The sequence below is a fragment of the Berghia stephanieae genome, chromosome 5, assembly GCF_034508935.2.
Source record: "Berghia stephanieae isolate SIO BIC M18660-M18661 chromosome 5, UCSD_Bste_1.3, whole genome shotgun sequence".
Classification (NCBI taxonomy): domain Eukaryota; kingdom Metazoa; phylum Mollusca; class Gastropoda; order Nudibranchia; family Aeolidiidae; genus Berghia; species Berghia stephanieae.
Window position 1 is genome coordinate 79,353,974 of NC_088364.1, and position 11,765 is coordinate 79,365,738.

Consider the following 11,765-nt stretch of genomic DNA (forward strand, 5'->3'; position numbering starts at 1 on the left):
TGGGATAGTAAAAAGTTCTAGAATTACAATTAAAGCACCCAAGAAAAAGTAAGACAAAGGGGAACTGAGAACAAATAGGGATCAGATGTAGATTCCAAGAGCACACCACCAATGTACTTAGTTTGAAATCACCTACAAGTCTCATCCAGACACAAGAACAAAATCCAACAAAGAGGAACACACTCAAATGCTAACATTATACATTCAAAATAAAAATAATAATACATAACAGAGAGATGATTTACAAGGAAAAAAATATCATCTCCCAAAACAATAACTATGCATTTGACTGTTTCCCTCCCAGCTAGGACTCCGGCCAGTGCCAGGACAAAACCAAGTAATCTCATTCCGAGACAAAGACAGAAAGCATGTTGGAAAACAGATATAACGGGATAGAAGTCACAGTATGTACCTCCCTGCCCACTATGGGAGGTCAGGAACCCCACCCAGACAAAACTGAAGAGAATCAAAACATAAAAGCAAAACCTCAAAATGAAAAATAAGAGTGATAACTCACCTGAATATTTGATTCAAGAGCAGTGATAGTAAGACGCAATGTTGCAAGTAAGCTTAGCTTGTTGCCTAGCAGGTTACCATTCCATTTAAAGTCAGATGTTTGGGTGAGAGAGAACTTGTGGCTCAGATGTCTGCGTTTGTCCCTCTCTTCATTATGCTGGTGCTTATTAAGGGCTAATGTGTTAGTTGTGTACTGGTTTTGGTATTGCTTGTAAACATTATCACCACCTAAAATTTAAAAGTGAAATAATAAAAAGAAAATTTACCATTGTAAAAAATAAAAATCTATTTCAATACAGCTTATCCACATACCCATAAATAGGATGAAAGCATTTGCATTTAACAGAAATGTTTGGGCATAATTAGTTGACAACAAATAAACGGGGGAGGAGGAGGAGAGTAGAACCCCATTTCCAAATGAGATTCAAGATACAACCAGAACGAGATGAAATAATACTACAAGCAGTTTCAAAAGATTTTTGTTGTTTTTAAGGGTTTTACAGTGCTTGCAACACATTTAATTTAATTTAGGTCATATCAGCACCAGTAAAAAGGAAGAAAATTGGATAGTGAAAATATTCTAAATGTACAATTAAAAGGACATGATCCTACTAAGAGGAATATACTCAAATGGTTACATTGTACATTCAAAATAACAAATATAACAACACATAACAGAGAAATGATTTACAAGGAAAAAAATATAATATCACAAAACAATAACTATGCAAATTGAAAAATAATCATGTGGTAGAATAAGATAAATTTTCAAATCTACAAGAATTAAAAAATAATGAATAATAAAAAGTAAAGAAATGACCAAATAATTACCTAATTTGTAATAAAGAGATTGCTGTACAGAACTGGATGTCAGCGATATTTTGGTTCTACTGTGACGCGTTGTTTCTCCATCTTTGCTAACAACAAGAGATTCATCTGTGGCTTTGCCTGACAGTCTGGTACTGTTTGTCGTCATGGTGATTGAATCTGTAAACAACTTGGGTGTTAAGGATCCAGTTTTAGATCGTGTTGTCATCTTGCGTGATTCTGTTGCTGTTGAGAATTTATTAAAAAATAGGAGGGAATTGAAACCGCATTTTAATGAGGAAAAAGTGAAAGGGCATCCAAATCAGTCAAATGTATCAGTACCCTTTCCGATTAAAAATTACCTGTCATAAAAGGTTCCAATTAAGCGTCATTCCAATTACCAGCTTTGAATGAAGTGAATTTTGGGTAGCCTATATTGTCTTTCTATGAGCACATATATATATATAATGCTTACCCTTAAGATATGAATCAATCTATGTTCTACCCTCACCTCCACCTTCAATAGATCTTTGAAATCTATATTCTTCTCCTAACGAATGCCATCCCCATGGGGGTACAGATTCAGTCTTCATTGTAAATAATCTGGTCTTTTCATGGAAGCACCATAAACAACCTTACAAGTCAGTATCAGTGCTAATTATACACATGGGAGCTTTGATAGCTCAGTGGTTGAACACTCATAATAAGAATAGGAACCGTGTCAACCCTAGTCGGACAATGCATAGTTGCTAAGACACCTCTGCCATCAAACAAACAAACAAAAAAAAAAAATAGAAACAGAACGCCACCAAATGCATTAAAAAAATAATACTTTCAACATCTTTTCAAAAGAGTTATTAATTTGGATGATTTACTTTATGTGTTTATGTTTTATGTACTTTACTACTAATCAGATAGATCAAAAAAACAAAAACAAAAAAACCCAAAAAAAAAACTCAGCAAACATGATAATCAGCTGCTATGACTATGTCAAGGAAGACAAAATAATTAATAACTAAATTGACTTAAACGAAATGTATTTTTAACTGACCTGAAAACAAATAAATAAAAAAATAAAAACTCAGCAATCATGATAATCAGCTGCTATGACTATGTCAAGGAAGACAAAATAATTAATAACTAAATTGACTTAAACGAAATGTATTTTTAACTGACCTGCCGAGGCACTGACAGTTGTGGAAGACTGAGTCAAGTTCATCTTAGACTGGTCACTATTCTCCTTGTTCACAGGCTGCCGTTGAACCTGTAAGGTAACTTTGCCACCCTCCCTGTTGACTAGCAAGACAGTCTTGGTGGGACCACTACTACCATCAGATTTCCCATCATCCCCAGCAGCTCTCTCTACGGCATTAAGAATACCTTGGCGTGATCCTGGTAAAAGACTGGCCAGACTAATGACTTTTTGCTTCCCATCACCAGTAGACTTGATTGCTTCAGCTAAGGCAGAGGTAGCGCTTACTACAATTTTCCCATCATTCTTGCTGGGCGCTTCAGCATCGCCAGTTTCATTAGCGACCTTGGGGTTACTCGGAGAATCTTCTTTTTCACCATTTGGATCTGAATTACAGTCTCCATCACCACTAGGCTCCTCGAGTTTAGCCTTTTTATTAGCGGGTTCATCACTGTCATCATCATTATCATCACCACCATCCTTCACCGAGTCTTTATCGTCACTAGTTTCATTAGCTGGTATTGACAATACACTGACAGTTTTTGTGGTGGAGGTTGTAACTGTGGTGACTGTTGTGGTTGTTTCTACAACCTCTTTGGTAATTGTGCTATCTTCAGCCTCACTTTTTGTGATCTCTTCACTTTGTGAAGTGACCACAGATTCCGTGGTGCTGACTGTTTCTGTTACCTGTGTGGAAGAAAATTAAGACATTGAACGGTAAAAGCTTACAAATATACCTTTTATTTCAACAGAACCACACTAGCTTAATGCCATATAGTTGGGTATTTTGGTGGAAATGTAAAGAATTTTAAAATAACAACAATAATAATATTAACAATACTAAAAACGAGAATAATAATACTAATAACGATAATAACAATACTAATAATGACAATAATAATATCCTGATCATATGACCCTAAATTAAAGAAAACTTAAAGTTGATCTAACAGGACATTGAAAATTCTAATAAGTATGGAAATACTGAAAAAGATATTCATGGTCATAACGAAATACATATGAAATGATATTATTAAAGGTAGAGTGTGAGTCATGGTATTCGCCATTTGTTTCATCTCTAATCCAGGTCGTAATGAGGGCATTTCTTGTAATCATAATATAATAATACCAAAAAGAGGAAATGAAAATGAAATGAGAAAGGAAAAGAAATAAAAAGAAAAGAGAGTCAAATTAAAAGCCACTATAGATAGTATGCGCTTGGCTAAGAAGCTCATAACATTGCCATCCGGAAGTATAACGGACTAACACACAAAACTGTGTACACCCATGAACGTTTATAGTTAGGTTAATACAGTTCAGTGAGCATTACTCATAAACGCGGATGGCAAAATACAATAACAAAGCCCTGGCTGACGTCATCTTCGAACAATCTATACATACACATTCAATTTTTTAAAAATTTACCTCTTCTTCAATCATGGGAGATTCCTCATCAAGAGCTGGCTCATTATTTTCACCGTTTTCATCCTCAACACTTTCTTCATTTTCCTTTTCCTTTTTCTCCTCTTCCAGTCTTTTCCTTTCTTCTTCCTCCTTTACTTTCCTTTCCTCTTCTGCTTTTCTTTCTTCTTCTTCCTTAGCTTTCTTCGCAGCTCGCTCAGCTTGGATTTTTGAGAGTTGAGCTAGAAGAATAAATTAAGAACTCGTAAATGATCCATGGTTTAAAAACAATTACAATTCACCAAATCTGACCCTGTAGGGAGCAAAAAGACGAATGGAGCTTTGGAGGAAGCGAGTGGAGTCTTCCTCTCTCTCACATATCATGAACTGATAACAACAAGCTAAGACCTCTGATCAAACTTTTCTCTTTTATTGTCATTCAAGTTTCATTAAATTACTATCGTTTTTGTTTAATTATTTTGTCCTTAAGTTATTTCGAGATCCTAAAACCCAATAAAAACATCACAAAATGAGAAATCCTAAAGGAGACCTGGTTCATACAGGGGTTTGTTTTCTCACAAATTCAAATAGGTTAGATTAGGTGTGTCACTTTGGCTTTTCTGAGGTCAAATAACCTTTTTTTTTAAATCATGAAAATAAGTGGGTTGTACAGCCTGCAAAACACATAAAACGATTTCATAAAATCATGATTTTGCATTCTGTTACAAAATTCTTGTCATTTAACTTTCCCTCTGTCCTGGTGGTATAAGGCATTCTGATCTAAAGTTTTGGAGATGTGCAGTTGAAATTTAATATCACAAAGCAAAAGTAGCTTTCTAAAGAAAACAATTGTAAAAAAAAAAAAAAAAGAGCTTTTATATAGCGCAATATCCACCAAACGTGCTCAAAGCGCTTTACAAGGGATCCCTGGCCAACAGCAACATTTAACATGTAGGGCGGGACATGATGCCTGTTAGGCGATATTATAATTTTTTTCGGACAGAGACAATGCTGTTAACGGCCAGGTACTCATTTTACACCGGAGTACGGCGAGAAAATGTGAGTAAAGAGCCTTCTCCAAGGACTCAACTATGCGCCCAAGACCTTCCGATCTGAAAGCGAGTGTCATACCATTAGACCACATAGTCGCACTTTCAAAGTAAAAATAAATTCTCCTATATTACAGAAGGATATTTAACTTTCTTTTAGAAAAGCACAAATGTTACAGTGAATGACATAATCAGTCGGATGGTGAAAAGGTTTGAACTGAGATATTGCCAAGTTTAGTTAGAAGGTAAATTTTTATCCAAAATGAGTTCTTGTCATAAATGATTAAATCAACCCTTTTTGTACAGCTTCGGGAAACATAAAAGCTTAATTTCACTTATTTTTTACAGATAGTCAAGTTGAAAAAGTATGAAATTTGAGATACCTTTCTCATACATCTGACCATAACTTCATGAAAAATCACCCGATTTACTTCAAATAAAGACTAAGATGCTCTAGTGAGCATATTCTTTAAGAAAATGGAAAAAAAAATATATATGCAAATCCAAAATTTTCATCTTCCTACTGATTTTGTCATGCACTGACACAAATGTATAACTAACTACACATGAGTAAATTTTGACCATCCATTTTATCACCTACCATTCTCCATTTCGATCACTGATCTTCTGCTCCCCTTCCTTCCAAGTGTTAATTCCTCTGTATATGTCATATGTTTAAGGATGTCTTCCTTCATCTCGTTGATGAACGATATTAGGTCTCCTTCCCAAGCAGAATCAAGACATTCCAGCAATTCCTCCAACTGATATTTGGTGCTATAGTAGCTGCATTCATTTTCCCCCTCCCTAAAGAAACAAAATATATATAAATAAGGTTAATATTCTACTTTTATATTACTGAACAACTTGGAAACATGCATCAAACAATATGTCCACAAACATGACATGAAAGACATTTCTTCGAGCTTCGAGCAGCAACATTTACATTGTCTGGAACATAGGGAAACAAATATATTAATTTAAAACCAAAATTATTTGAGCACTTCTATTACTTACACAATTATGCGCCTGCATAAAAACCAATACTTTCTTGCATGTCTGTCGTATCCAATGGGCTCCTGACGACTAAGTAATCCACTCTTCTCTGCTTCTGACACGCAGTCTGTGACACCTTTGACCTGCAATAATTAAGCAAAAATGATATAACACTATAATCTAAACAGAAATATCAGAATAGATGCGAACAGGACCAGGTGGAGATCCCTTGCATCTTCTCAAGTGCCAGCATGCCCGGAGAGGATGAGTGAGTGAATATCAGATTGAAATTACAGAATTAATACCTGCTGACAAAAACTTTTTACAGATTAAAAAGTAAACCCATTCACCAAAAAAAAAAGTGATTCCCAACTAATAAATAATTTCTTAAAATGCATCGGAATTTGTTCACAAAAAATTCAATATCTAGAAAAAATAACTAGCCAATCCACACCCCCTCCCCCCATAAAATAAAATACAGGTGGCTGAAAACACCATAGGAGATATTTCCAATATACAGGTCAACCATTGTAATTAACAAAATAACTAATTATTCATTATCATTTTTTTGTGTTTACAAAATTGTCATCAAAGTCATTTTTCATCACCAAAGATGTAATATTTGTCAGATTTATCAAGTGCAATGTTGATGGTTTCCACCAGCAAATCAAAATGGACCCAAATCTCAATTTCTACTACATTTTAACTTTTAGTCAGTATGTTGACATATCATCAAAGCAGAAAACAGTCTGTGAAGCTGTGACGCAGCACTCATGGGCCAAGGTCATAAAACTTGATTAGAGGCATGAAATTTTGGATCCTAACTCAGGAAGAAGAGACTATTTCTTGCATAATTGGAAAACTCCATTACATCAGGAAAATTTTCTGTCTTTCACAGGGAGATTTGTCAAACGGGAACAGAATTAAGTGTTTGTTTTTGCGTAAGACTGGCTTCATTATGCAGAGAGTCAAAACAGAGGCTTTCCTTCTTATAGTACAAAGGTTTCCGTTATGTCAGGTTTGACTGTAAATCCTCATACTATAAAAAATGCTCACCTGATGGGCCCTGCAGACACTACATATCCAGTCATCTTCAGGCACTTCTTCCATTGGTGGTTCAACACAGGCCAAATGGTACACTGCCGAACATGTCTCACAGCAAAGGAGATCTCCAAGTCTAGAAACATTAAAAATAAAAACATATATTTAAATAATATATAAAGGACCAAAATAATAGAATTAAGGATGAAGGACCAAAAATACAATTTTAAAGTATGTCAAATTGTATTAAAAATGGAATGTCTATATAAAATCTAAAAGTGATATCTATCAAGAGCTTAGTATCATTACTTTGAAATTTGAAAAAAAAAAAAAAAAAAGAAAAAAAGATGGAAGTAACACCACAGCAACTAAGCAATGAGAAAATGATTGTCAATGCATTGAAAATTGTAGGCAAATAGCATGCAACTGCAAAATTAAAAATGAATAATTACACAATCATTATTGGGCACCATTAAACCAATATCGAAGAATCTTGTGCAATGATACAACCTAAAAATAGTTCTATAAGAGATATATACCCTCCTTACCTCCCTATGGTATTGACTCACAATTCAAAGCGCTGTAAAGAAATTCTTTTTTTTAATGGTTTGCGCTTTGGCAAAACAAATGTTTAGCAAAATTATGCCACAGAAGGGAAGGAGCTGATCTAACTAAATACCGCAACAATTTGGTAGTGAATGATAATAACTTCAAATCTTAATAAATAATTGAAGGTCAGAGGAGACGGTCATAGTAGCCTTTTAGTTCAAATCAGCAGGTAGGAATCCTGCCTGTCAGACAGATGGAGATTATTCCAAGGACCATATATATTTGTATCGATCCTGCATTAAGAAATACTTAACATCAACAAAATATATATATATATATATAATAAAATTCTCTTTAACTTTAACAATCTCCATGGGGAACTTATTTTCTTTCTGGTTTATTTCAAATGAATACTGTACTGACAACGGCAAAGTGTTAGCCTCACCGCAGCTCTGCAGATTGAACTAGTGCTCAGTTACTTGTAGACGGCCAATGGGTGTATCGAATCAAGAAAGCAAAGAGCCGAGCTGCCCTTAAGCAATCACTCCAGCCTTCCTTACATACTTAATGAATGCAAACCCGGAGTTTTCCCCAATGTGTCGTGTAAGACAAAGTGGTAATTGTTATTGTTTGCTACTCTATGAGTAGAACACTGGTCCATCCTAAGTATTATCTGCCAGATATAACCAACCCAACTATCCATTAGTTGCTGAGTGGATAAAGTGGAGAGGGAAACATTTTTTTTTTTTGATAGGGACAGACATCAGTTGGCTTGATTATGAAAAGAATTTTCCTCCAATTGAGCTTTCGGAAATTTTAGACTGCTAAAGCCTGCTTAATTAACACAGCCTATTGCCTCAATCTGGTGATGTGCAGCATTGCTGAATAAAAATTCGTTACAGTGAAATTTGACAATAAAATAAAATACATGACATATACCAACACTTTTATCTGAGACAATGAGTGGGGTCAACTCACTCAATCCTACAGATTTTTTGCTACTTTTCAAAGTACTACTTTTTTATTTATTTGCTTGATTAATTAAATGGGGTCTTCAAAGCTAAATGTCATCAAGTTTCCCTCACAAATATTACAATAATACACAAAAAAATTTGAAGATACATTTTAGTGCAGCTTTGAGGTTTTGTAGGGTGAAACTACGTCTTTGACCTGTCAGCACTGGTTAAGTCCAGCTGCAGGATCATATTGGGAAAAGACTCTTTACTCGCATTCCCTATCTGAAACTGACAAATAGTATAGTAACGTTGTCCCAGTTTTTAAAAAATCATAATAGTGCCTAGCAGGCTTCATATTTTGCCCATTGCTCTATAAGTAAATTGTTGCTGTTGGTTTGGAAACCCTTTAAAGCCCTTTACTTTAAGCACATGGTGGATAATGTGATACATAAATGAAATCATAAGCTAAAGTTACCTCTATTTTTTAAACTGGAGGAGTACACACAATGTTTGCGAAGAAATAAAGGCTATTACGAACTGGCTATTACACTTATTATACTACTGTTTTGTGGAACGAAGTGGCAATTCGGACTCAAACTCTAATGTTCGTGCGCATACAGAGGGGAAGATGACTCAATGTGGGCAGTAGGCAGAGGGTGGGAGTGATAAAGAACTGGAAATAGAGCTCGCCCATATCACAGTGACTCAGCTCATACACCTACTTTGGATTGTCGAAGGATTGTTGCCTGTCTCACACTGTCAGAATTTGTAATTTTATAATTAGTTATTTTTGTCCTGATTTTATTTGGACATCATGTTATGTTATCTGAAAAGCTTTTCATTTATACCACAGTTACGTTGACTGACTTTTTTTACTTTTGAAGAGTTTCAACTCTTTTCTTTTTAATTTCTATCTGGACTTCCAATTGATCCATGATTTTGTCTTTCTCGTCAAATAAAGCGGGTGTAGACTACCTGTTGATAGTTACTACAATCGTGATTTTGATTTGCATTAACTTTATGCATTTATCAATAACTAAAACATTTTTTTAAAAAAATAAAAAAGACAAGCAAAAACTATACTGCCACAGAATACTATTCAGACAATCTGAATAATCGGCTGATTGCACATGCGCATTGAAATTTGAATCCGAATAGCAACAGGAGACTATTCAGACTCGTGTCCGAATAGCTGCAGCCATTGTGGAAATTTACATAGATCGAGACAGATCTTTTGAGCCATCAATGATCGAACTAGGACTGATAATAAAATCTGTAGAATTACCCTTAATTTTTTAGGTTGGCAAGTTACTCGTATATCAATCTGTAAAAAATACTTTTATAATTTTTTTATTTGCCAGTAATTCTGTGCTCGATGACTAAAATTTAACATTGGCAGTAGGCTACGGAATAATGTTGCGCGCATGATGTTGACTTTAAAAGAATAGATATGAAAAATGACTTACTTATGGCAAGCTCTGCAATGGTCGTCATAGTGAATATTTCCCTCATTGATTATTTCCTCCCTGACTTTTGTAGTTGCAAGGAACAGATCTGTCAAAGTCTGAAGCACATTTAATTTGTCTGCATAAGGAACAAATGGAAAATCTGGTGACTCCACGACTGCGAGATGGGCACGATATTCAGGATGTTTTTCACTGTCCAGGAAAGCACGAAGATTTTCTGGCCATGTCATGTTGTCCATGAAAAATAATGATATGTTCACACTATCTTTAGTGTCTTGAGGACCAAAAGTTGTACTGCTACCATCATCTTCACGTAAAAGAGCTTTAAGCAGGGTAATAAAAAGTTCTGATAGCAAGGTATTTTGTTCATCTGACAACAATGCAGCACAAAAATCTTCAAAAGTGAATGGTGACAACCTTAAAATTTTTCTAAAATGACGAATAACTTCATAAACCCCAACAGCTTGCAAAATATGTTCAGATGGAAAAAGCAAGTCAGTAGCAGAAGCAGGTAAATTTAAACTTGGAATGTCCTTATCGTCTGGAAGTTCTGGGGTTTTAGGTCGTTTAATGAGAAATTTCTTTTTACTGACGGAACTACTCACAGTACTTCGACTTTCATCATCACTCACAGCGTCCTCATCTGACTCCCCGTCAAATGAAACATCCGAACCACCAATATCTGCATTATCGATGTCATCTGTGAAATCACTGGCTCTATCGTTTTCAAATTCGGGTAATGAGGAAAGTTCGTCGTCTTCTGCAGCAAGTTGACTAAAAAATTGTCTGCCTTTATGAAAGGCAGCTCGACCACGACCCCCGTTTCTATTACTTCTATAATGGGATAACGGTGATGCTGTCTCGGTACTGTTTACATTCGGGTTCAGATTTTGGTACGCTTTTGGCTTGCGTAAAAAATTTGTCCTATTTGTGGACACAGGTGTTTTAGGAGGCCTGCCTCTGGTTCGTCTTCCTCTAGTGGACATTTTCAGGGGTGCAGAATTTACCTAAGACATCTCAAAACGAAAGTAGAATGTAGATCCTCGATCACTATGGCCTCCCTTGGCATAAGACAATGTTTTTAGATTCCATGTTGAAAATTTTCAGAAGCCGCCATTTCACAAAGTAATGGTCACGTGACCCTGATGATTCCTCCACACTCAGTTTTTCGCCTTTTTGGGCGCACTTTCGCTTATTTGTCAAATTTAGGGGATAACAACAGAAACAGCACACTCTACGGACATCAACTGACCATATTTTTTTGAAATCATAATGCTAATAAGACAAGAAATCCACATCATAATGAAATTTCCAATCGAGAAAGCTTGGTTGCATTGTTGCGCTACGCGTCAACTAAAAGCAACCACGATTGGTTAGCCCACTTAATAGTCAAAGAACAGTATTGAGAGAAGCGGAGCAGAGTAAGACCCAAAAATCATGAAATATGTTCTTGCTTTGTCTTTCATAGTTTTCCATTCTTCAAAAGTCATTTTTTTGAGTTAATATGCGTGTTTTTTACTGTCTTCATGATTTTGACATTAAATTAAATGACCAATCAACGATGGCGTTACTTTTGGGTTTAGGATTAAGTCTCAGGGATTGAATGAGAGAAATTGATATTTGACGAGATTAGCAGTAGTGATCTAAAAATAGAATCTCCACGAGTTCCTTTCGATTTCGGCGATCTTTGATGTCGATGTCTGATTTCATCATGGCCTCTGTCGAGGGAATGAACGGATCAAAACAAGCCATGTATCAGATGAAACCCCTTGTGGACATTAGGAAAGTGGAGCTT

The 11,765-nt window shown here is 35.5% G+C and overlaps 1 protein-coding gene across 1 annotated transcript in view; it reads right to left on the bottom strand.

Annotated features, from left to right (window-relative positions):
• LOC144973672 (nucleosome-remodeling factor subunit NURF301-like) overlaps positions 1–11,510 on the bottom strand; it is a 39,944-nt gene extending 28,434 nt beyond the window's left edge. The window contains exons 1-8 of the mRNA XM_078916414.1: positions 9,971–11,510; positions 7,015–7,135; positions 5,980–6,101; positions 5,567–5,769; positions 3,941–4,158; positions 2,500–3,202; positions 1,348–1,569; positions 518–744 (exon numbers count right to left, since the gene is read on the bottom strand). Coding sequence (XP_078772540.1) covers positions 518–744; positions 1,348–1,569; positions 2,500–3,202; positions 3,941–4,158; positions 5,567–5,769; positions 5,980–6,101; positions 7,015–7,135; positions 9,971–10,956 — 2,802 coding nt within the window. The 5' untranslated portion in view covers positions 10,957–11,510. The remainder of the gene's footprint in view (positions 1–517; positions 745–1,347; positions 1,570–2,499; positions 3,203–3,940; positions 4,159–5,566; positions 5,770–5,979; positions 6,102–7,014; positions 7,136–9,970) is intronic.
• Positions 11,511–11,765: the final 255 nt, after the last annotated feature.